At 44.0% G+C, this 26,867-nt stretch overlaps 1 protein-coding gene across 1 annotated transcript in view; it reads left to right on the forward strand.

The window, feature by feature from the left end:
• The window catches only part of CPSF7 (cleavage and polyadenylation specific factor 7), a 31,522-nt gene extending 5,781 nt beyond the window's left edge, over nucleotides 1-25,741 (forward strand). The window contains exons 2-9 of the mRNA XM_068260842.1: nucleotides 2,614-2,832; nucleotides 8,102-8,205; nucleotides 14,646-14,791; nucleotides 18,963-19,392; nucleotides 21,655-21,776; nucleotides 21,887-22,034; nucleotides 23,419-23,559; nucleotides 23,817-25,741. Of these exons, the coding sequence (XP_068116943.1) occupies nucleotides 2,614-2,832; nucleotides 8,102-8,205; nucleotides 14,646-14,791; nucleotides 18,963-19,392; nucleotides 21,655-21,776; nucleotides 21,887-22,034; nucleotides 23,419-23,554 (1,305 nt within the window). The 3' untranslated portion in view covers nucleotides 23,555-23,559; nucleotides 23,817-25,741. The remainder of the gene's footprint in view (nucleotides 1-2,613; nucleotides 2,833-8,101; nucleotides 8,206-14,645; nucleotides 14,792-18,962; nucleotides 19,393-21,654; nucleotides 21,777-21,886; nucleotides 22,035-23,418; nucleotides 23,560-23,816) is intronic.
• The last annotated feature ends 1,126 nt before the right edge of the window (nucleotides 25,742-26,867 follow it).

Genomic DNA, 26,867 nt, shown 5'->3' on the forward strand with positions numbered 1-26,867 from the left:
TCTCCATTCAACTTGAAACATTGGCCAAATAGTGTGGGCATGTCATTTCTATAACCTTTCTGAAACCTAGACATTTGAGCCAGGACTGTGCAGTCGGTACAAAAATCTGACTCTTCAGTTTGATGCCTTGACTCCTAATCTGCATATAATCTTGTTGGGCTGGTGCAGTTCTGAAGCGTTTTTTAAAACTCTTGCAGCGGGAAAACCGCTTGGCTAATGAAAGTAAATGGGATGGTGCACACCAGAGCGGCTCAATTTTTCCACAAACGCAAGTTCGGAGGCTGCAGCATTTTTTAGATTTTTGAGGCGTTTCTGTCTCAATATTAAAGTATAGGAAAGTGGAAAACTGCTCTGAAAAACGCTAGATCAGAGCGGTTTTCCAGGCGTTCTTGTTACAGAAGCTATTCAGTAACAGCTTTACTGCAACAATACTTGTAATCTTCTACACAAAAACACTTAAAAAAAAACCGCTAGGCATGTTTAGAAAATGTCTCTAAAGATGCCTAGAATTGCTCTGAAATCTTCTTCAAAAACCTCTAGCGTTTTGCAGATCTGCTAGAGGTTTTTGGTGTGCACTGGGCCGTTGATTGAAAGTGACATAAAGGGTATTTCTTCACTGCCAAAGCGTAAGAATTTTAAAGCTGTATTAAAATGGCATCTGCATTTGGGAAGAAAACAAAGCTCCTGGGCAGGAAGCTAACTCTACCCTGCTAGTGCTTCAGGTGGCAACAAACTTTACCATTTTTTGGGGGATTTCTTTTCAATTCAGTAATGTTTAAAAAAAAAAAAAAATCTGATGGTCACGTTTGAAAAATCTGACCAATGTATCACACAAGTTAAATTCTTCCCCAGTTATAACAAAAATGAAAACTCTGAGGAAAAAAAACAAGTTAATGTATTGATTTAGACCCAAGCAATCTATCCTACATCAGATCCTATGCAGATTAGAAGAGAATGATAGTGTTTAGATGTTAAAACGATTGGGCACAGTAATGTGTATGGATTGTCCACATCAGACTGTGAATGTGTGCAAAGGATAACTTGATTGTCGCAGGAACCCACACTGACTTGATGAAAACAACTGTTCAGTTATAAGAGCCATTATCGTACACCTGTGTATGTTGATTTGCATTTCTGTTTGACTGATTACATAGATAATGTATAGGTAGCTTGCATCCTTTTTTTCAGTGTTTGTCCTTGGTGGCAAGATTATTTTCTGCTCCTGAGGAAGACTGCGTAGTTATAATCAGATGAAACACGTTGAGTTGTTTTCATGGATTTTAGCAATTTCAATTTCCAGTGTCTTATAGCGGTATGAAACTCAGCATTTCTTCTTTGCTCTAAAAGATTTACAGAGGCAGTACTGTTAACCACTTGAGCCACACCACATGTGGCCAGCGGGCGTGGACAGTGTAGGGGCCCTTGTGGTCTGGCTGTATGGGGGAACGCATCTGCCTGCCTGGGATTATCGCGGACTACATAGAAGTGCTGCCTACATACCGCAATCCGTTTCAGAGTGACAAGTGTAAATGGCTCCTGTTTAAAAAATAGGAGCCGTTTACTGTCAGTTTTGTGATGAGCAGAGAATGGGCAAAAAAAATCTGTTCTGAGCTCAAGTGGGAATAAAGCCTAAATCCTACTACCAGAGGGAAAAAAATGTAGAAATCGATCATTTCTGGCATGTCCGATCTGCTCCCAATTGATAACGTGACCGATTTTGTGCAGTACTGATCTGAAAATCCATCTTGCTATTGTTCGGGAGCAGATTAGATATGTTGGAAATTATTGATTTGATACATCGATCTGCAGGGAATTGGATTGGATTTCCAATTAGAAACGATCACACATTTTCAACTGAGGAAGCTCTAAAGTTTGTAAGTTGCTCAGCACTGCTACAGTATCAGACATCATTGGGTAGTGTCTGAATCGCACACCTGAAACATGCATGCTGCTAATCCAGTCTGACTCCAGTCAGAAATGCCTCCATCTGCATGCCTGTTCAGGATCTATAGCTAAAGCTATTAGAGGCAGATGATAAGCAGAACAGCCAGGCAACTGGTATTGTTTAAGATGGAAATAATCTTGGCAACCTCCGTATCCCTCTCGAATAATTTTTTTTATTTTTTTTTTTTAAAGCCCCGCTTCAAGATTCCTCTGACAACCCATGCTAAATCTCTCTCATCAAACCTAACAAAGCACACTCCATCCCTGGCTATGGGGCCCTCAGATTTGGCAGTCACATGACCACGGCATCAGACAGCCACAATCGTCAGTATCACTTTAGCTTGTGCCGACCACACCTTCTGCACCTTCCTCCTGTTCTACATTTCAGAAACCCAATCGTCCCAGTTGCTCTCTTCCACATCACATACTGCACCTTCCCTCTAGTTTGGTGAGGGTGAGCGGAGGAGTGAATGTAATCAAAACCATATCCCATCACAGAAGTGACTGGGAAGTGTTATACATAGTGATCTGCATTGAAAAGCTGAGGGAAACTAGTGCAGAAGTCGTCAACTGGAACCTCAAGGATCTGTGGATGATGGCCAACCTTGGAGGAGGGAGGGGTTAGCAAAAAGTTTAGAAAGGCTTTAATAAATCTTCTTTCCTTCATAGGAATCTGAATTTGCTGTAGAGCAGGTGGACCTGTATGACGATGTTCTGGCAGTGCCATCTCTAGGATCATCTCACGGAGATGGGAAGTCCGGAGCCGTTGAACCCACCTCCCATATACAGGCTACCTCTGCCAAATCAAGCAGCAAGTCGCCGGCCATTTTGTACACATACAACAATGCACGCAAGAAGGCTTCTGTATATATTGGGAACTTCTCATGGGTGAGTCTCTTTATAATCTCAAACCTACCGGCACCATAGATTTCCAAGTTTGTGCCTGAAAGACTGCGCATACTTAACCGTTTGTAATGCATTATTGTATAAGGCATCTCCAAAATGTAATACTTGTGGATAAACTATGAATGTATAAAGGCACTTTTTTTTTAAAAGAAAACTTGAAATAAACATTGATGGGTGTTTCACAAATCTGTTTTCTGTTTAATTTTCTGTTTGTAACAAAAGTTGAATATCAACACCCCCAAAAAATGTTTTTTCTATGCATTTTAGAAGTGCAGTGCCACTGTAGATATAAATCGCATATTGTTTGCATCGTTTATATTTCTCACAAACCTTAAATTGTGTTGCTGTTAAAGTGTATGGTAATGACATTTTAATTTGAAATAAAGGTATAATTGTTCTTCCTTGTGTACTTTTTTTTCTTTGTACTGTTTTAATATAAAGACTTAATCGTACCAATCGGAAGTGCGCATTACCAGAATATTTTTGGCTGTATTTGCTGTGTACAGCAAAAAATATTCTGGATGGGAGAACATTTCTTTTTTTCATATGGGGGAGGGGGTATCCACTCAAGTGTGCTTTAAAGGATACCAGAGCCAAAATCAATATGAGAAACGAGCATGACATCATGCGTAGAGCGCTGTAGGAAGCTTGCAGCCGGGTCAGCACAGGAGCACTGATGCCCGACCCGGAACAGGGTGCCAGAGGGTATTTAAAAGGCAGCAAAGAGGGAGAATGCTTGGAGTGGTGGGCATCACCATACATGCCTGTTCCCCCTGTTTCTTATATTGATTTCGGCTCTGGTATCCTTTAAAAAGGGGCTTAATTGCTTGTTTTTTTTGTTTTTGGACTTAAAATGTTGGTGTGGAGCTGCTAATTGTTGTAATAAGCAATGCCATACTCTGATTCCATGTTTTTCCCTTCTAATATGACTTGGTGTGCTCTGTTCACAAAACCTCTCATAAATGACTTATTTATGACCTAATTGATAAAAATCATTCAGCACATTTACAAGCAAAATAATCACTCAAAGTAAGTTGTTCCAGATTAACTTCATTTCAATATTACCTTTAATGAAAACCGGAGAAAAAGCTATGTGAATCATGTCCAGTGTGTCTCAATAATACTGCCTTAATAATTAGTGCCTGCTATAAACCATTCCCCCCCCCCCCCCCCCCCATTTTTATTATCCAACTCCTCCAGGATAGCACATCAATAAATGCCATTGCTAGAATATTAGCTGTGTTTACCACAGGGCTGAGGAGTCTGAGCAGTATTTGGGTACTTGGAGTCAGGAAAAAATGCACTGAAAATATGATAGAATGTTCTGTTTCTCAGATAAGTCATCATAAATAACATAAAGCCTGAAGTGTAGTTGTCGCTAGAAGGGATGGTCAATAAGATACAAATAATTATGCGGTGATGCAGGTTTATGCAAATTTTGTATGCACATTTAGGCACTCCCTTTGCTCATGAATTCAATTCATTTGGTATGTTAAATTTGGAGTTGGTGACGGCAAATGAAGTTACACAGCAGTAGTATACACTACATAAGTACTCCCCGTAGAGCTGTTCTACTGTGAATCCACTGATAATGGTTTGCACATAGACAACACCTCTGTGTTCAATCACCTGTAAACGTGGTTCAGATCGAGCATGAAGAATGTGTAATAGAGGAAGAATAGCTTCCTGCAGAGTACCTGCACATCACTCTTACATGTACTCAGTTACATTGCCTAGGGCTCGGTCCATGTTCTTGGTTCCTGTCAGGACCTGCTACATCTTACCAAGCACGACTTTTGATTTCTGTTTAACAGCTACTCTACAACTATATCCTAAGTTAGTTAAAATGCATCTCTGGTGTACATAAAAAAAAAAAAAGTACACAAATGCTTAAAAGCTAGAATGTCCCAACACATAGGCCCATATGCAATTTATATTTTCACCTGCGTTTTTCTCTTTAAATGAGATTTTCACACTTGTCAATAACATGCCTTTTAAACCACCAGCGAACACAAAAAAATACTTAACATTTTTATAGAACTTTTTCAGCTACTTTTTGGTAATTTTTTTTCCCAATGCAAAGTCCTGAAATGTTGTTCTAAAACAAAGTTGAAAAATGATCTAGGAGAAAACTCAGGAGAAAAAGTTAATTGCATATGGCCCACTGTCTGTTTAATAAGATTCAAGGGAAACCTATATCATCAGGGTTTCGGTCCATAGATCTGCCCCCTTGCAGAAAATGGTCCTGGCTTTTTCTATATCAGATATAGAAAAGGTAGAGGCCTTTTTCTGCAAGGTGACAGGGCTATACGCTGAAACCTGGCTGATATGGGGCTTCGGTGACTCTCATACAGACAATATGCTGGGGCATTCATTTTGACAATGACAGGCAGGGATGGCTAGCAGGGGAGTGTCTGCTTCCTGGCCAGGAGCTTTTTGACCCCAAAATCAGGTGCCATCTTTATTATTATTTATTGTATTTATAAAGCGCAAACATATTATGCAGCGCTGAAAAATAAATAGGGATACATACAATGTAAACTAAGGGTGACAGACAGAGAGGTAACAAATAGTTATACGACATAGCATAAGTTTATCCATGCAAACGGGGGTATAAGATGCATGATCGTGTGATTTATTTATTTTTTTTTTTTTTTTGAGACCCAGCAATTCAAGTCAGTTAGTCCATGGGAAGGGTGTCATAGCTGGGATTGCAAGATCAAGGACACACTACCCTGCCAAAGGCTTACAATCTACACCTTAATATAGCTTTAAAATTCCTAAGCTTTGGCAGTTATGAAATGCCTTTTATGTTACATACTTTCAATCAACAAGCTTGTTATGCAAATTAAGTCGTCGGTGGAATCATAAATTGATGAGACGGAATTGGATGATTTTTGTACTGACTCCACAGCCCTGGTCTATCAGCTGTCTCAAGGACTTGGAGGATATTCCAGCAAACAGGCAGTTGATCTAGCAGAGCTGTTCAGGGCTTTAGAAGGTCCTTAACTCATCAGCAGGACTAATATCTGTTCTTTTGGGCAAAGAGACATAAGCACTGCCAGAGCCCTACAAAATGACTTCTACCAGGACACTAGTGTGACTGTCTCTGACCAAACAATTAGAAGCAGGTGTTATATGAGCTAATGTCCTCTAGAAGACCCTGTGCTCACTGTTTGGCACTGTGGAGCCTGAATTGCGTTTGCCTTACAATACCAGAATTAGCAGGTCTGACACCTCGTTCTTCTCACAGATGTCACCAGGTCCACCTTGAACACATGTAACAGATTGGACACAACAAGGCCCTGTACAGAGTCTACTGCTCACTATACTGTGGGAATAACATGAGGGTGCAAATATATACAGTGACACCAGTTTCACACCAAAAGGCTACGTCAGGAAAAGTGTACAGTGCAACAATATGCAAAAGACATACGAACCCCCCCCCCCCCCCCCAACAAAATTCCCAGCAGCTACAGCGCAAGTCAAAGCTCTAGTGTCACTTAATATATTTGCACCCTCTGTTATTCCCACAGTATAGTGAGCAGTAGACTCTGTACAGGGGCCTTGTTGTGTCCAATTAGGGCAGTGATTCTTCACCCATTGGTTACACTGACCTGCATCTGTCACTGCTCAGCCCTACATGTGTGTGAGGTAGCTACACCCCTCCCTACGATTCACATATTAGGGTGGGGATCAGTGAGAACCCTAGCACACCTGTTGGGGCATGTGAGCCTCCCACACTGACTCCTGTGCACAGGTCTCTTCACTTGTCCTGTATATTCTGTTGTGGCCCTTACTATTGACCTAAAGTACCTTATAGTGCTGTCCTTTGGACTTAGATTAGTAGTGTTTGACAAGAGTCAGATTGCACTTGCTACACAGTGGGCTCAGAGCATCTGACAGGAAGTACTTCCAGGTTGCAGGCTAACTAGAACTAGCATGTCATTGACCATGTCTGTTTAGCAACAACAAGCCTTACTTGAAGATAACGAAGCAGGTGAGTGCCTTGTCGACTTGCTGCATGATCCCTTGGCCATCCTGTGATTATGTTCCGGAGACAATGGTGAGCCTACAAAGCAGCCCCTAGCCAGTTACTACACTTGCACATAGGTATTCACTATCTTGCACACAAATTTATGTGAAATGCCTCAAACGCTTCCTGCCATTAGCTCAGGAAAAACATCGGCTGGAGTCTACTCAGAGGGCCCCAAACTGTACTGAAGCAGAAAGATCACGTTGCCAGGAATTGATGGTAGACATATTAAGCTTGTGGGCATGTCTTGAGTAGGTGGGAGGAGCTATCCCTCAAGGTTAGGGTCTGGATAGGAATAAAGTTTAAAGAGAACACGAGGTGGGTTTGAAAAATCCTATTAGGACACAGATGCAAGTGCTGTATACAATGAGCAGCCTCTGTCCTTACAGACTGTCCAGGCTTCCCCCAGGCTCTGCTGTCTCCCATAAAAATAACCCTCCAGGCTAGAGACACGCAGATTGTCGCTAGCCCGGCTGTTTAACTAAGGCTGTCAGTCACTGCCACTTCACCGCCTCCTCTATAGCACGTGTCCCTTCCCTCCCGCCTCCGTAAGCCAATTGGAGGAAGCTTACAGAGGTGGGGAGGGAAGGGATACAGGTGGGGAGCTGCGGTGACTGACAGCCTTAGGTAAACAGCCAGCTAGCGACAATCTGTCGCTAGCCTGGGTGTTTTTTATGGGGGACAGCAGAGCCTGAGGGAGCCTGGAGATGTTCTGTAAGGACATAGAGGCTGCTCATTGCATATAGCACTTGCCTCTGTGTCCTAAGGATTTTTCACATCCACCTCGGGTTCTCTAAACTAGATTCTGAGAGTCCATTTACCTATTGCTATATGATGGCTTGGGTTGAGGTGTGTGCACTTCCCGACACCTCCGCAAAGGCCTTGTTGGTATCTTTGGAAATCTTGGTTAGTGATGTCAAGCCTGTGCACAATGCTCTAACCTGCTATTTCAGATGCTGAACTTGCGCTTTCAAGATTTTACATGAGTCTATGCTATCTGTAAACAAAAAATAATGTTGGAGTTCTCCTTTTAAGTCCCGCTGGACTTGCTACAGTGCTTGACAGTAGCCAATTGCATAAACAATTTCATTCTTCATCTGTCATTGACCAGCATTGATACAAATTTGAGAGTTCTTCTTTTACAGTATGAAATAATGCAGAGGATGTCCTGAGTTGCGCTTTCTTTCCAGTTATTATTTTAATGTTTTTCCTTAGTGGACAACAGATCAGCAGATCATCACAGCCATCCGTGCAATTGGCATTCGTGAACCTGTAGAAGTGAAGTTCGCAGAGAACCGTGCAAATGGCCAGTCCAAAGGGTGAGCGGTTCAAATGAAAAGTATTGGAAAGCCTAACTGAAAAAAATCTTTGTAACATTCACAGATATGCTTCAACACCTTTACCCATTCAATTTCAAGGTACTTTATATATAAGTGGCCAGGGAAAGTGTTTTTCTAGAAGTGGGCTTTCCTTTGAGCATAGAGTTTGGTTAAAGTGGACCTGAACTCAGAACTTCCTCTCTGCTTTAAAAGATAAGTACTTTATATACTTAAGTATAAGCCAACCCACAACTTTTACCCTACAAAAAAAAAAGGAAAATGATTGGCCCGAGTATACCGTATTTTTCGGAATATAAGATGCTCTGGAATATAAGACGCACCTAGGTTTAGAGGGCAAAAATCTGGGGAAAAAAATGTATACAGTATATTCTAAACCTGGTGCGTCCACCACCCATTGTCCTCTTATTTCCACTATGTGTCCCTTTCTGTCCCCCTGTGTGTGGCATCCCTTCCTGCCACCTTGTGTGATCCTCTTGCCCCATGTGTCCCCTCATGTCCTGTGTGTCTCCTCCAGCCCCCCCTCTGTGGTCCTCCAGGCCCCTTGTGTCCACTCCCTTCCCCCTGTGTGTTTCTGTGTCCCCTTCACCCCCCCCCCCCCCCCTGTGTGGTCCTCCAGTCCCTGTGTCCCCTTCACCCCCCCCTGTGTGGTCCTCCAGTCCCTGTGTCCCCTCCTGTGTGTGCCCCCCCCCCATATCGAGCTCCCCCCCGTAACAATAACTGCAGAGCAACTCACCTTTCTATGGATTCCATAGCTGTGTGGTCTGCTGTGTGGTCCTCCGCCTCCAGCATGTCAGCTACACCTGTAAATGAAAAATTAGCACAGAGACACTCACCTACTCGGCGGCGGCAGCACGATCTGCAGACATCCCGTCCTGGGAGGCTTCCCCTAGTGACGGCTCCTGCTAATGACTCATTGAGTCATGGGGAATGACTCATTGAATTATTCACAGGAGCCGTCTCTAGGGGAAGCTGCGCGGCTCCTGTGAGAGATGTCTGCAGATCGTGCTGCCGCTGCCGTCGTGTAGGTGAGCGTCTCTGCGCTAACTTTTCATTTACAGGTGTAGCTGACATGCTGGAGGTGGAGAACCACACAGCAGACCACACAGCGCTGGAATCCATAGAAAGGTGAGTTGCTCTGCAGTTATTGTTACCGGGGGAGCGGACCCGGCAGACCACACAGGGGGACAAGGCAGGGAGTCCCCGTCAATGCGGCGGATCGGCGGTTGGCATCGGCAGGCGGTTCTGAAGTCGGGGATTCCCTGCCTTTGGAATATAGGACGCAGGCACTTTTTCTTCCTATTTTTGGGGGAGAAAATGCGTCTTATATTCCAAAAAATACGGTAAGTCGATTTGCCAGGCATAGGTGCCCCCAGTATAGGTAGCCAGGTGTAGCTGTCCCCAGTGTAGGTTAGTCAGTCAGCCATAGGTTCTCCAGGTGTAGATGTAGCCAGGCATAGGTGTGCTCCCTTCCCCTGCAGGCAGCAGCAGCACAGCAGGACTCCTCTATGTACATCGCCGCTAACAGGAAGTAGTGTTATTACTACTTCCTGGTGGCATTTAACCACTTAAGCCCAACTGGACGAACATTCTCGTCCAGTTGGACTACGCTTGCTCCCGCCGCCGGCCGTTAGGCCAGCGATCAATGAATGGAATTATAGATCCCATTCATTGATCGAAGCCCCCCGCAGAAAAACCGACAGCCTCTTAACAGAAGCTGCTGTTTTTCTGATAGTCAAAAAGTTTCCTGTCGTCCTAATGCATCCTGGAAGCCTGATCTTACTTTTCCAGGACTTTTTGACTGTGGCCATCTTGTGGCCAAATAGTAAAACTACACCCACATCTATTTTTTATTAAACAAATGTATTTTACATTTAAAATTAGCTGTTTACCTCTGACACCACAAATTACCCAAATACAATTTTTAATAAAAAAAAAAAATTACAATAAAAAAAACAAACCTAAATTGGTTACCTAAGGGTTTGAACTTTTTAAATAAGCATGTCAAAGGAGTACATTAATATAATTTTTTAAATTATGGGCTTGTAAATAGTGATGGATGCAAATTTAAAAAATGCACCTTTATTTCCAAATAAAATATCGGCGCCATACATTGTGATAGGGACATAATTTAAATGGTGTATTAAGCGGGACAAATGGGCAAATTAAATAAATAACCCTTCGGGCTTAAGTGGTTAATCATCGCCTGGAGCCGCCCAGAAGATGAGTCTCCCTGCTGCCATGAATTCAGCCATGGAGAGGGGAGTGCGGAGTGGGACCTGATAAGAGGGAGGGAGAAGTTTTGGCCCCCTCCCCGCAGCTGAGTCCCGCTGTGCCACTGCTCCCCTCTTCTATCTAATATTCCAGCCTGCAGGGGGAGGGAGGGAGCACACTACCTGGGGGGGGGGCTCACTTGTACTTGACTCGAGTATAAGCTGAGTCCCACACTTTGGGACCACTTTGGTCCCGAAAACTCAGCTTCTACTCGAGTATATGCAATCACAGCATAACCTTTTCAGAAAAACATTTTTGTTACAGCTGATGCATATCCTGCAATAAATCTGCAGTGTCTACTTCCTGTTTTCATGGAAGCTGATATAGGATTAACATCCTGTGTTTACAAATTATCTTCTCTGTCAAGGCTGCTGAAATTCCTTAGCGGACACAGCTGAGAGATCAAATTGCCCTTGTGCTTATGCTGCATACACACTTGAGATAAAAGTCTCTGGAAAAGGCAAGATCACAGACCAATTTTACCCCATTCCATGTAGTATGAGAGCCATACCTACACAGTCTATTCTATGGAGCTGCACTCCCCATCAGATAAAATCTTTGCAAGATGCTGCACACAAAGATGCCCTTACACATTCAAAAGATCATTATCTGCAAAAGATCTCTTCCTGCAATAGATCCATTCCTGCAAAATGCATTCATAGTCTATGAGATCTGCAGATCCTCATACAAACCTTGTTTAACAGACTTCATCTGCATATCTGGCAATCATCTGCAGATCTGAAAATCCATCCTGGTGGATCTGATCTGCAGATGATTGCCTGCTAAACAAGGTGTGTATGATGATCTGCAGATCTCATAGACTATGAATGCATTTTGAAGGAATGGATCTATTGCAGGAAGAGATCTTTTGCAGATAATGATCTGTTGAATGTGTACGGGCATCTTTGTGTGCAGCATCTTGCAAAGATTTTATCTTATGGGGAGTGCAGCTCCATAGAATAGACTGTGTAGAGTGTGACTCTCATACTACATGGAAGGGGGTAAAATTGGTCTGTGATCTTGCCTTTTCCAGAGACTTTTATCTCAAGTGTGTATGCAGCATTAGTCACAGATGAGGGGGAATTAGACAGGCTAAACTCTCTAAATACATAATGGGCGCATTTGTTTCTTACCTTCTGTCCTGTGCAAGAGTTCAGGTCCTCTTTAATCAGGGTGGTCACATGATCCGAGACCAGGCATATCTCTAATTGCTGTCGGAGTGCTAAGGGTGTGAGGTGCAGTATGGAACTAGAGATATTTGTGCACATGGTACATTGTGTAGTCAGTAAATTTATAAAATCTAATGCGAATCTCTTTTGAAATCTTAAACAGAATATCATTATAAGACCATATTTATTGTGTTGTGGCCACACTATGCTATGTGCAAAACCTGTATGTGATCTATGATTGCCAAGTCTGAGCATCTTATGCAGCCTCCATCTTTTCATAGCAATAGGTTTAATGCTACATACACACTTGCGATAACGATCGTTCGCTAGGAACGATAATTGAAAGACCAACGATAGGAATGCAACGATGGGATGCCGCGATCATCATTCATATTTTAACGATCGTTCTCGCAGAAAAGAACGATCAGAAGGAAATGTTGCGTACATGTTTATATAAAATTAAAAAAAACACACTAACATGGAGTTACAATAGATACAAATATATGATTGTTAACTTGAAAGCAAAGTTTAATTGAAATGAGCAATGTAACAATCTTTACCTCCGCGCTACAAAGGAAGTACTGAAGCTGGGCAGAATTCAACGCAGGCGCATTGGCCCTTGTAACGATCGTTCTCGGCCGATGTCTGTACACACTATAGTTTTGTAACGATTGTCGGTAGATACGATCCGTCAGGTTGGATATTTCCATCTTCCCGATGTCGTTCTTTTGTCCGTGTTAATGATCGTTGGGTAAAGTTTTTTTTTTTTTCCCCGATTGCCGGCGGAACGATCGTTAGCTGTTTCAAACGACCATAGTCGCCAGTGTGTACGCAGCATAAGATTTCAGTATTTGCATTAGATATTATGGAATGAGCATGGTGCAATTTAATGAGGTACCAAACTAAACAAAAGCTTTGACCATATTGCATCCAAAATATTATAAATAGAAAATGCAATACTACCTCACTACTGCTCCACCATTGTTTAAAATCTATAAGTTGCTGCATCATATTCAGCCTACCACCCTCTTTAAAAATGAAAAACACATGCAACTTTTTTTTTTTTTTATCCCGCAATTGTTTTTGCATTTGCAATTCTGGGAACCTATATAGTAGTTGTCCCAGCATGCAAGAGGATACTGCCTCAGTAGGATGCCCTGATACTGCCTACAGTTTAATGAATGGTTTTACTTTAAAAAAAATAAATAAATAAATGTTAAAGGAAACCAGTGCTGGCTAAACAGAAGTGTTATACATACCTGGGCTCCTCCTGCAGCTCCCACACTGCCGTCCTCCGCCTCTTCCTGCGCCGGTACTGGGCCCGTCCCTTCCATTCGCAGCCAGTCTGAGCAAGAGAAATTGCGCATCTACGTATCTCTCCAGTGGCTGCTGGAGAGATACGTAAATAGTGCACTTCACTTGCGTCAGATTGGCCGCGACTGGAGGAAGTTACAGGACCCGGTACCGGCGCAGGTTGCTATATAGATTAGCAGCATGCCGGTTTCAGGTGTGTGATTCAGACACTACAGATACCTGAAAGATTAGGACTGCAGAGCAACTGGTATTGTATAAAAGGAAAGAAATATGGCAGCCTCTGTCTTTTACCTCAGGGCCACTTTGCAGACCAGAGCAGCAGTGGAGTTACCGGTAGCTTTCTCTTGAAAACACATGGAGGCAGATATTGGAGCATGTGTGAGCATGCACATGTGTAAAGGTCAACAGCTTAGTTAAAATTGCCCATGATGCCATTCTCAGCTGGCTTGTACTTTGCTGTACCGACTACAGGAAAATCTATTTTCCAGGTAATTCTGAGAGGACAGCCGTCACACTATTCACTGCGTTTATGGAATCCTTCTCAAACAGGCAATTGAAACTAAAAGGAAATGCTTAGACAAGATCACACACATTATGAATGACATTTTCTGCATTACTTTACACTTGGGTTGGCCACCCAAATTGTCAAGTGGCCTTAAATACACATTACTGCAGTTCTAATTAGAAGCTAGGAAATCAAACAAAGAAGAAATGAAAAAATGCAAAAATAAATTGGCCTAGAGGCCTTGCAAGCCTCTGAAGTGGCTGCTGAAGGGTTAAAGAAGTAAAAAAAACAAAACCTATGCTGTTGATTTGTCAGTGGAGAAGCACCTTAAAGGTGCATAAACGTCTGATTTTTGCAAACGGCCGGTCATTTGAACGTCCAGTCGTTTGGACGTCAAATTGGGCATGTGTTCGGTCGGTCATTCACCTGATGAAACTAGATTTGAAATGATCCGCCAAGCGGATGCATCAAAACCAGTCTTATCAGGTGAACGACCGACCTTACACACGCCCGATTTGACGTCCAAACTACCGGTTGTTTGTCACATTTGTATTAAGGTTCATACACTTGTCAGATTTTTGCACAGTGTCCCTAATTGGTAACCCTGCAGTGCTTGTTTGGTAAAATGAGAGATTCTGTCTCTACTTACTGCCCTTTGTGCATTTGACAAAAGGAATACCTCTCAAATATACAAAAATCTGCTGTCCTCCAGTAGCGCAGCATAAAAATCTTTTTCATCTGTGTTCTTACTGCCCCCCTAGCTGACCATCAACCTCTGCTGTGGAGCAGATCCTGGCTTGTAGTCAGTGAAGGTAGGCTGCGGCCATACTGTCTTCTTGTTACATGACTATAAGCTAGGGCATGGCTGCAGTTGCTGCACAAGGGTAGAAGCCAAGAAAACACTTAAGCTACAGATGTGTTCTCTGTAGTCTCATGGTTTAAATGGAGTGTTGCAGAGACGGTGGAAAGGTTGCATCGAATGCTTTCTTATGGTTAGTGGGCATTGTCGCATTTGACACACTTTAAGCACGTTTGAGTTGTACAAGCCTGGATAAAATTCATGCATTAGTAAATGTTACTGAGTTATTATACAGAAATGCTGTGGAAAATGTTGCTCTGTATATATAGTGTGCTTGTTCTCAATCCTTTTTCTATCTCAGGTTTGCTGAAGTGGTGGTTAACTCGGAAAAAACTGCTAACCAGATTTTGGAACAGTTGCCTCGTACAAAGCTTAATGGAAAGAAGCTTGATGTTCGGCCAGCCAACCACCAGAGCCTGACCTTTTTTGAAGCTTTAGCACGAAAGAGTAAGACCTTTTTTTAGGATGTAATGTATGTGCCTTTATTGTATTAACTGGGGATTCTGAAAGACCAACGCTGATTCCAGAGTATCCAAGTAGAGAATGTAAACCACCATCTCCCTTGTTTCCAATTCCCTGGCTTTCAGTTTTGGTGCAGTTGCGGACCTGCACATAAATCTCCATTAACCTCCCTCGCGGTATGATTATTTCCAGATTTTACTTACTAACAGCAGTAATTTTTTCACAAGCTTTTAGACCCTAAAAATCATACTGCTAAATAGATCTGCTTCAGCCCCGTACAATACACACCTCCCATGGATCCAGCTCGGGGTTACCGCTCTGAGCTGCGGATTTCTGGCACAAGCCGGACTCTGGGTTACTGCTAAGGAGGTTAAGGCGAAAAAGGGGTTAATTTTAATGGGAAATGTATGTATTTTTACTTAAAGGACTTACGAGGTGAAAAATCGTAATTTTGGTCTTTACCTGTTTACTATGTGAATCCATAGGTGTGTTACAATGTGTCCTCCGTTGCATTCTGCCTCAAAAGTATATTTTATATTCCCCCCAGGCTACGACCCGACCCCACAGCACGGGTCGTCTCCTATGCCACATTCAAGATGGCCGCCGCAAAGATCCACGGCTGCGCAGTACGCATGGCAGAGAGTGCGGCTGCGCAGCTCTCCACCCTCTCCCAGCCGCGTACTCGCTGTTAGCGTCATCCTACTGTGACAGCGGGCGCGCTCACAGCGAGGGCGGAGAGCTGCGCAGCCGCAGTCTCCGCCATGCGTACTGCGCAGCCGCGGATCTTTGCGGCGGCCATCTTGAATGTGGCATAGGAGACGACCCGTGCTGTGGGGTCGGGTCGTAGCCTGGGGGGAATATAAAAGCTACTTTTGAGGCGGAATGCAACGGAGGACGCATTGTAACACACCTATGGATTCACATAGTAAACAGGTAAAGACCAAAATTACGTTTTTTCGCCTCGTAAGTCCTTTAAAGAAAATCTGTAACAAAAAAACTTCCCTAGGGGGTACTCGCCTTGGGTGGGGGAAGCCTCCGGATCCTATTGAAGCTTCCCCCGTTCTCATCAATCCCACGGCGGCGGCGAAAATCCTCCCGAAGCGGCGGCGGCGGCGATGTAAATATTTACTTCTTGGCTCCAGCGCAGGCGCAGTATCCGCTCCTTCCCACGGAGATAGGCGGAAATAGCCGATCTCCATCGGGCCTCTCTACTGCTCAGGCGCAAGTCTCCTGCGCCTGCACAGTAGCGCAGACCCGACGGAGATCGGCTATTTCCGCCTATCTGGATAGTGTAATAGGTGGCTGGATAGTGTAATGGTTAAGGGCTCTGCCTCTGACACAGGAGACCTGGGTTTGAATCTCGGCTCTGCCTGTTCAGTAAGCCAGCACCTATTCAGTAGGAGACCTTCGGCAAGTCTCCCTAACACTGCTACTGCCTATAGAGCGCGTCCTAGTGGCTGCAGCTCTGGCGCTTTGAGTCCGCCAGGAGAAAAGCGCGATATAAATGTTGTGTGTCTGTGTCTGTTTGTTTCTCTGTCAGAAGAGCCGCAACAGCGCCCCCGCTGGAGCCTGGAAAGGTAAATATTGAACAGGCTGTCGGGCCGCTGTTCGGAGGGCTGCAGTGAGACCCCCGTGGGACAGAGGAGGACAGGGGAAGCCTCATTAGGATCCGGAGGCTTCCCCCTCCCGAGGTGAGTACCCCCAGGGGACGTTTTTGGTTTTACAGTGTCTCTTTAACAAAATTTATGTAGGGTGTAATTTTACTGTTTGGCCACTAGATGGCCCCCTAGTTTATTCACGTGTACTGTGTGAAAGTTGCACTGAAAATAGTGTGTGTGGTTTCACTTTCGTTGTGTCAATGACCACAGCAATCTCATTGATGCCAGTAGTCATTAATCACCAGCACTTTGATCAGGGAATGGGAACATAGTTTCCATTCACTGATCAGTGTACTATTACACCGTCCGGGGGTGTGCTAGGGGGACATGCGGGTGCCGCGCATTGAAAACAGCAGACTAATATCTATGTCCCTGGACCAGGAACAGTCTTTCTGCAGGGCGTAGATATACAGCTGCAAATGTGGCTAGTGATTCATGTATGCCTTACGAATGTGCCCTACTGTGAATTCAGCCTTAAGCTGGCCATACACTGGCCCGATTTACCGCCGTTTCGACAGCAGATTCGATCACTGGGATCGAATCTGCTGCCAATCGTTCGCGCTACACGACGAATTTCGATTCATTTCGTCCGATCGCGCCGTGCGGAAAATTACCGTCGATCGCCCGCGGGTAAAGAGCGCATCGCTAGCGGCGTTCGAGTGCCCGACGACCGTCGCAATAGAGCCCGCATACATTACCTGCTCCGCCGGCGCGACTGCCCCCGCTCGTCTCCGCTCTTCTCCGCTCTGGTCTCAGGCATGCCTTCACTTATTCCTGCCCGGCAGGAAGTTTAAACAGTAGAGGACGCTCTACTGTTTAAACTTCCTGCCGGGCAGGAAGAAGTGAAGCATGCTGGAGCCGGAGACCAGACCGGAGAAGAAGAGCAGAGAGAGACCCGGGAGTCGCGCCGGCGGAGCAGGTAATGTATGCGGCGGGGGGGAGCGGCGGCAGCAGCACCACCACCACAACAGATTGTGATCGGTTTCAGGCTGAAATCGGTTCACAATCTGTTTGCAGGAAAGGTAGCCATACGATCCCTCTCTGATCAGATTCGATCAGATAGGGATCTGTCTGTTGGTCGAATCTGATGGCAAATCGACCAGTGTTTGGCTACCTTTAACCACCCTGGCGTTCTGATTAAATCGCCAGGGTGGCTGCGGGAGGGTTTTTTTTAAATAAAAAAAAAACTATTTCATGCAGCCAACTGAAAGTTGGCTGCATGAAAGCCCACTAGAGGGCGCTCCGGAGGCGATCTTCCGATCGCCTCCGGCGGCAAGAAATAACACGGAAGGCCGCAATGAGCGGCCCTCCGTGTTTCGCTTCCCTCGTCGCCATGGCGACGAGCGGAGTGACGTCATGGACGTCAGCCGACGTCCTGACGTCAGCCGCCTCCGATCCAGCCCTTAGCGCTGGCCGGAACTGTTTGTTCCGGCTACGCTGGGCTCGGGCGGCTGGGGCGACCCTCTTTCGCCGCTGCACGCGGCGGATCGCCGCGCTGCAGCGGCGATCAGGCAGCACACGCGGCTGGCAAAGTGCCGGCTGCGTGTGCTGCTTTTTATTTGGTGGAAATCGGCCCAGCGGGGCCTGAGCGGCAGCCTCTGGCGGTGTTGGACGAGCTGGGCTCGTCCAGACCGCTCAGCAGGTTAATGTTAAAAGTACCTTTTAGATTTAAAGGACAACTGTAGTCAGTGATTTTTGATTTTAGATGTGAACAAAGCCTAGCGGTTTATTGCTCAGTCATGCAACTTGGCACCCAACCGAATTTTATCCCCTTTTCTTCTCACAAATAGAGCTTTCTTTTTTGATTGCTGCTGCTATTTTTTTATTCATTTTAATGTATTAATCAAAAAAGACCTTTTAGAGATTGAAAAAAAAAAAAGACCTTTAAAGATATTTAAACAAAAACTATTTTTTTTATCTCCCCCCCCCCATACACACACATTGGTCCTTGACTAAGATACATACACCACACTATATCTACATAGACATGCCTATGATAAGGGTTAGATTGTGAGCCCCTCCGAGGAACAGTAAAGTTACAAGGCTATACTCTCTACAGCGCTGCATAAGATGTCAGCGCTATTTAAATACACCCCATTACATAAATGGAAAAAAACGATCACTGGCTGGCAGACTGATCGCTGGGGCCCACTGTTTACTGACAGGAGCTTGTGCTCATACGACTGCAAACCCACGTCAAATCTTGCGAGATGACTTCACATGGCATCGCTGAGACCTGAGAGCCACTGTCCTGCCACCGTCCTGCATTAGATGGACAGGAAGCTGTTAAAAGGAAATTAATATGGAAGCCTCTCGCTACAGTTATCCTTTAACAGATCAAAGTAATGGAATCGGATGGTCGAGCCGGCTCAAAAGCACTAGATGTACTGCCATCTTTTTTAATCCAGTACCGTTTATCTTATAGCATAGGTTATCTATTTAATTAGAATTATTTTGATTAGTATCTAACCACTTTATTTCTGTTATTTTCTCATCAGAAATTCCTCCCAGAGCTAATGCAAAGGGCCCAGGGGACTCTACAGATGGTTCTCCCAACATGAATGATTCTGCAGTTTCATCTCCACATTCAGAGACTCCTAAAACCATAGCACCGTTCTTTGCACGAGCTCCTTTCATAGAAAGCCCCTCCCGCATCCCTGTCATGACTCTTCCCAGACCTCCTATATCAGTTCCACCTCCTGTAACCCCAATGCCTCTTACATACCGTGCTCCTCCCATCCCTCCTCTGCACTATCCACATCTTATGCCGCCTCCTCCAAGGCTACCACCTCCATTAGGCATGCCTCCCCCCAGTGGTGTGCCTCCTGCGCTTCATTTGAACCCTGCATTCTTTCCCCCTCCAAATTCTCTGCTGGGCCCACCGCCTGATCCCTTCAAGGTTCTTTCCAACCCCTATTTGCAAGGAAGGTAAGTTGCTGTAATTGGCTCTGAAACCAAGTTTTGTTTTTTTTTGTACAAACCTTTATCAGGTTGAATGCCCTTTAAGACTTAACTTGCCTCTGCGTTTTATTTATATCTTAATTCAGTATTTATATCTTAATTCATTGTGTGAGGTATAACAACTTTCCAGAAATGTTACACAAATTATATCATCCAGACTTTAGGTACGTACACATGCACTACTATCAGGAACAACGGGTCCATTGGACCACCCCGCTGGGCGGGCGTTCCAGCGATAGCAGAGCGTGTGTACAGTCTGTCTGCAGACTGATAACACTGTTTCTGAACGATCCGCTCAGCGGATCACTCAGAAACAGCCTTATCAGTCTGCAGACAGACTACACACTTTACTATCGCTGGAACGTCCGCCCAGCGGGAGGGTCCGACGGACTCGTCGTTCCCTGTAGTACAGCGTGTGTACAAGCCTTTACCAGTATTTTTTTCTCACCATGACACTTAAGGTTTGTGTACCTATTCTTAACTTGATTAAAATGTTGTAAACTGTGCCACTGATAATGCAGTGTACTTGTGTTAATGATTTTAGCTAAGTTTTAAAGGCACTTTCCTTTCACTACTACTTAAAGTGGATCCGAGATAAACTTTTACTCATTGCATAATTGTGTTCCTTTCCTATTGTTTATAGGGCATTCCTCAAGCCAAATACTTTTTTGTTTTTGTTGTAATGCTCTAATTCCCTATAAACTAAGCCACGCCCATAGGTTTTCAGAGAGCCAAGGCACTTTCACACAGTAGCAAGGGCTCATGGGAGCTCAGTCTGGGCAGGAGGAAGGGGAGGTATTACTAGCCAGAGATTTCAGAGGCAGAAGGGAGGAGGAGGGGGATTAGGTTTTTTTTTGCTCAAGATGTAGATAAGCCTGCCTCTGTGTAATGTTTACAAAAATGTTTACAAACAACATGGCTGCTGTCGTATCACAGGAAGAAATATTTTTATTCTATTAAAGCTGTTTGCAGATAGAGTTGCTGTGTAAACTATCTAAACTTTAGATAAGATATATAGACAAGTTGCTTGTTATAGTTATTTTCATCTCGGATCCGCTTTAAACAATTAAATGACTCACTGCTAGGTTTCTACTCTGACTCTTGTGTGCTCTCATAAGAGCTGCAAAAAAATCGGCGTTGCGGACACACAAATTACGACGAGAGAAGGAAAGGACCTTCTAATCTGAGCACGTTTTTCAAGCCTGGATTTACATTTACAGTTTACCCGTAAGGGCACAAAGTAACTGCTTATACATTTAATAATAATGGAGGTGGCATCTTAAAATTATAAAATGGGCTGAAAAGCAATTGGGCAGGTCTATTGCATCATTGGCGAAGACCCCCTTAAAGTATATTTTCACTTTTAGTTGCTGCCATCTCCAGCTAAGAGGATAGTGCTGATCAGAGCAGCTGTGGTACATGGACCTCATCCTCTCCCCATAGCTTGAATGATGGGGGTGTGTAGCAGCCACCAACCTTTCCCCCTCACATCCTGCCACAAGTTATGGCATACGGACATGGCATGTTTCCCTTCTTTAAGTGTATTGCAAATGTTGTGACAGCTGGAATCCTGGATGTTGCAGGGAGAAGCACGACAGTCCACTAAGGGGAGTGAAATTGAGGATCGGTGGGGGGCCTTTTAATATTTTAGGAGGTCGGGTAGATGACTAAAAGCTCCTATAGATATTTTTAATAGATTGAAATTTTAAATTGTTAGATTTGATAAATGTAGAAGCTAACCAAAATTTGTTTAAAAGGTTTATCTGATTCTTTGTCCATTGAAAATAATTGATTGGGATAAGCTATTCTCCCTGCAGGCTGACATGGCCAGAGTGTTGTGGTGCTGCAGGAGGAGAGATACGGGTGCGAGGGTGCCTTAGCATTGTACTGTGGAGATATTAGATCTGATATCTGATCCTATCAAGTAGGGCAACATGAAAAATGGTCAACATTGGATATAGATCCTTTACTGCGTCTCACAGCGTATGCCAATTTTGTATTCGTTTTTATGAGCATTGACTTTTATAGCTTTTGCTCACAGCAACCAGATTAAGAAAATGTGGTATTCTAGAAATTTTAGGTTGGATTTTAGAAGCCCCTTTTTTGGTGATGTGAGGCAAAGTGTGACGCAGTGATGTATGACCACCTTGTATTTGTCTATTTTGCATACTCTTATTTCTGGGCTCTGTGTGGTGTCCTTCCAGCTTAGCTCTTTCTGCTTTTATGTAGGGACATGAAGCTTCATCCGCATCAGCCGTCTATCAGTGAAGCAGAATTTGAGGAGCTTATGAACCGAAACCGGACAATATCTAGGAGTGCGCTTTCCAACGCAGTGTGTGCAGCATCATCGGGTATTTGCCTGTTACTATATTCAGCTCCCTGTATCTTCTTTGCTGTATATAGCTTATTTGGAACTGTTTTTTCATGGGTAACGCCTATTTGTTTTTCTTTATGTTCATAGGGGATTTTTTAAATGCCATAAAAACACTAGAAACAGCAATTGCTGTTATCAAGGAGTCCCGTGTAGCCAATGATGAGCGGTGCCGTGTTCTGTTGACATCCCTTCGAGATTGTCTACGTGGAATACAGGACAAGGCCAATTCCTCCAGGTACCGGCAGACCTTTCCTGACTAGAAATAACATCCCAGTGGACTTTAGTCTGTAGCTGACTATAGGCACAGAGCTGTCTGTGGTCTAGAGTTTGCTATTGAACACATTTTAGATAGTTAAAGGGATCTGTGCAGCGATTTTTGCATTCTAAAAAACCTCCCAGGGGCATGCATAATGTGTGCCGAGGGGAGGGAGGGTTGGGGGCTAGGGGAACACAATTACCTACAGGGTGCTTATCCCCAACCCCCAGTCCACACGACATACCCCATCCTCTTCTCCCGACCATCAGCTGCTGTGGGTTTTCCTAATTCCCGGGCGGGGTCATGTGCAATGCAAGCCGGGAGATGCCAGTACAGAGCTGTACTTGCATCTCCTGGACTACATCTCTCTGCATACAGCCTTATCATATATTTTTTTTTTTTTTATCTTCTATGAAGTACTAACATTTGCAAAATAATGAATGCAAATAAGTGTTCTCCATTTTGTTGAAGTAAAACTGCAGCGATGTAAAGAAAAACAAACTTGCCAAAGTAGAGGGAAGGCTCTGGATCCCATAGAGTCTTCCGGATTCTTTCTGCTGCTCTTGTTCCACTGCTTTCCCGCATTCGGTATTTGTGCCTTCAGGACTTCTCGGCAAGCTATAGAAGCACACATGTCCCCAAGGTCTTCTGAAGACGGGCACATCCGTACCATGTATGAGTGAGCCTAGGTTTGCCTGTAGAAGAAGGGAGGGAACACCGAGAGCCCAATATAGTGTAGTATGTACTGGTTATTGTAATATGCTAGAAGACTGCAAAGTAGATACTCACAAACCAGGGTTATCTCAAAGGTAATCGCTGTAACTGCAGGTGAGGAGATTAGACCTGTCACCTGCAGGATTAAGAAGTCGCTCTTTGGAGATAGGAAAAAGGGGATATATTACCCCTCCACCAGGGGTGGACACAAGTATCTATGTAGTAAACAGAAGTGCCAAAAGAGTAAAATGAATAAAAATTGTTAAAATTGCTTGGAAGGCAGACTTATCTCCATACCTCCTTAAAGCAGACACACAAACTGTCGATTTCAAAATGATACAAATGTATTAGATATTCTACAAAGTGGATTTGCTCATCTTCAGAAGTTCTTGGGAAGAGAGTACTGCCTAAGCCTGCACGAGGCGGCCTGAAGAGTTATTCAGCTGAGCTGGTTGAATAACTACTGGGAGTCAGCAGCGGAATGAGAGCATGGAATCATGGAATAGATACTTGCGCTTTTTTTGTTTTGTTTTGTTTTCATACACACACTTCATTTCAGGTTATAAGGAGGTTAAAGGTTGTTACATCACATGCAGAGAAGGGTTTGTTTTGAGATGATGTATCTGATGTTTGCTTTTTATGCCATCAGAAAACGACATCGCTCCAGAGACAGATCGCCCAGCCGATCACGGGAAGGCAGCAGCCGGCGTCACAGAGATCCGCATGAAGACAGATCGGATGACTATTATCATGACCGTCATCGTGATAAAGACCGACACCGCTAGTGAAGGTGATGGCAAGAACTAGAAGATGGTAGATGTGGTTTTATGTGTTTGCTATGTTCTGATGCCTGGAGCTGGAGTACATAGGAATCAGGAAATGTAGTGTCTATTAGGTAGAAAACCTTTGCAGACCTTGCCGGAGTTATGAGATATACCTTAGTCTGTTGAAAGGTCTGGAAGCAGTTGGGAAGGATTCAACCACGTGTATGAAGCAAAGTCTCAAAACATTCACTTAACCAATGTTTTTTGTTTTTTTTCTCCACAGGTCTCCAGAATATTGCACAGATGCTTTTTTTTCAGTTTTAATGAAGAGACTCACATTTTGTTGTTGTGACATAGAGGCGTTGCCTGGCCCTCCAGCTACAACAGAGACGTCTGTTAGCACAGCCCTAATGGATTTCTTCCATTTCATGCAGGGACCAACCTCTCTCCTTTGTAAATCACAGCTCTCTATCAGTCTCAACCCCAATGTCTTCATCTGGACACTGAAATGGCATTCTGTACGTGGCGCTGGCCCACTCCGGCAAAACCCTTTCTTTGCTAGTGTGGAATTTTTTGTTCTTTTCCACCAGAAGTAGTGTCTGTTGATCAGTTGCAGTCTTCCCTGTGTCCTAGCTTTGCCCTGTTGCATTATGTTGACGTTGAGATTATCTGTATAAAGTGACTTTTAACATCTGTACACTGATGTACATAACCTTTATGTCTGTCTATAGGTGCCCTTGCTTTGTATGCCTGACCCCTTTTGTGGGTCGTGAATGCGCACTGGCAAAGGCTGACCAGTATGTGGTGGGTGGGAATGCCTAAGGTGTTCAGGGAGGCTTCAGTCACCTGTGTTTATAGCTATCTTGTTGCAAACCTGGGCAGAGGATACTGATCTTGTGGAAAATAATGCATTGGTATGAGATTACTTTCAGTGAAAACTGCTTTTCATAGTTGTCGGCTCCTGAGAGAATGTTATTGAAGTCAATAAAATTGTGTTGCATGCTTGACATTTTCTCAGAGAAGGATTAGGGTGAAATGGGGCCCTAGGCAATGTAGTGGTTTTGGCTCCCCCTTATGATAATCTGAGGTGGAGAAGGGTCCGTGAAGGTGACAGCTGGGCCCCTCAACCTCCACTAAGCCCCAGGCTCCTGCCTAGGTTGCATTGTGGATGATCCTGCTCTGCGTTTTTTAATTGGTTAGTGACAGCATTTAGCAAGCTAAAGTTAAAGGGCTTTCCACTGTGAGGGAGAATTGGTGTTAATAGCCTCATTCTCTCTTCGGTTGAGATGGAGGTTTTGTCGATGGTATAGGAAGGGGTTGAATATAGGTCTGTTTAATAGTAAATGTGAAGTGCCCAAAAAATAAAATCAGAAATTGTATCTGACGGGGAACGCTCTGGGTCCTATAAAGCCTTCCTGTTCCTCTCCTGGTCCTCTTGTTCCAGCGCTGGTCCCCCTTTCTAATCCCCTGCCGCAGGAGGCTTCGGAAGTCTGAGTGCTCCCGAAGATGGGTGGCTCTGTACTGCGCATGCGACTACACGTGAGAGAGCGTGCTCACGTAAGTGCAGTACAGAGCCGCCTGTCTTCAGGAGCACTCTGACTCCCGAAGCCTCCTGCGGCGGCAGAGAGCAGTATTCAACCGATCGGTTGAATACTGCTACTCGGGGTGACAGCGACAAACAAGGGGGCCCTGAGAGGAGCGGGAAGGTTCTAGCCTTCCCTCTCCTTAGGTAAGTATCTGTTTGATTTTTTTATTTTTTTTTATTTTGCGCTTCCCATTAACTTTAAAAGCCTGGTAAGGTGGCCAGGGAAGAGGTGAAGCCAAGCTTGATCTTTCATGAGAAAACTCAGTTGTCTCAGAAGGAAACCTGTTTTTTTTCATCAATTCCTCCACTCCATTCAGTTATCCAGGTTTGCTTCAAGGTAACCTAAACCATTCAAATCCTATTATTTGTGATGTATGGAGGTACTACATGGACCAGGCATGCTATGGACTGCTGATGACTCCAGAGCTGACGCTGAAAAATACAACTATATCTGTATATATATCTTTTCTTATATTTGAAAACATCAGAAATTTTTAGTTTTCCGTATGTTGTGGGTTTTAATAACTCGCCAGACAGTCTGCAGGGAATTCACCTTTCCCATAGGCATTCATTCGCTTCTCTTGGAACTTGTGAATAAACCTGATAAAGTTGTCAGTCTTTTACTTGAGTCTGTGTTTTCTTTATTTCAGGGTTAGCTAAGAAATGATCTATTCTAGAAAATACTGTAATGCATTCTTTGTTAGACATTACTATTCCATGCTAGTTTTATTTGTAGATTCGGGGGAAAGTTAGATCCTTTCTAAAGGTGATCATTAACTGGGATTTTTTTTCTTTTGCCAAAACTCATATTTTTCATTAGAAAATATTGTATTTAATATATCCCTTGCTTTAACAAATCCAACTTACAATTGTATCTAAAACAGTTGCGATTGGGTCTATGAAAAAATCTGCTGCAAGTATCAACCATTTCATTGAGGAAACGATCGATAATGCAATCGTTCAGGATCGATTTGGGCCCACCAGCTTCTTTGTTTTCAAACAATATCTTAAAGTGACACTGAAGCTGAAAGAAAATGTGTAGTATGGATAATTAATAGAACATTAGTAGCAAAGAAGAGTCTAATTTTTATTTTCAGGTATATAGCTGTTTTTTTTGTAAAACATTGCTTCCTTCTTCAGTATTTGCAGATTACAAACTACACGCTGCATTTTAAACTATAAAACAGAGCAGAGCTAATAACCCTTTTCATTTTCCTACAGTAAAATCTTATTTCAGCCTGAAAATCTCATTGTTTGTTAATCAATGAGCCTGATAGACACTTTTTTTTTTTAATAACTATTGTATTGTAGCACAGAGGGTGATTTGCATCACAAAAGGGCTGCTTGTAGCATTTTTGGAGTGATCGCGATTCTGCAACAACTCTTAGAAAAGCAAAATCGCTTCAAAACTGTTAGAGCTTTTTGGTGTGACAGCCCTTAAAGTGAATGTTTACCGTTTCCAAAAAGAAAAAGTCAGATACTCACCTAAGGAGAGGGAAGGCTCGGTCCTAATGAGCCTTCCCTCTCCTCTCCCGGTGCCCGGTCCCGCGCAGGATCCCCCGTGGCAGTATTCGACCACTTCGGTCAAATACTGCCACTTCCGCATGCCGAAAGGAGCTTTCGGGAGCACTCAGGCTCCTGAGGACGGGGCCGCTCTGTACTACGCATGCGCGAGCGCCCTCTGACGCTCTCGCGCGTACGTAGTATGGAGCGGCCCATCTTCGGAAGCCCGAGTGCTCCCGAAGACCT

The sequence above is a fragment of the Hyperolius riggenbachi genome, chromosome 11 (assembly GCF_040937935.1).
Source record: "Hyperolius riggenbachi isolate aHypRig1 chromosome 11, aHypRig1.pri, whole genome shotgun sequence".
Taxonomy (NCBI): domain Eukaryota; kingdom Metazoa; phylum Chordata; class Amphibia; order Anura; family Hyperoliidae; genus Hyperolius; species Hyperolius riggenbachi.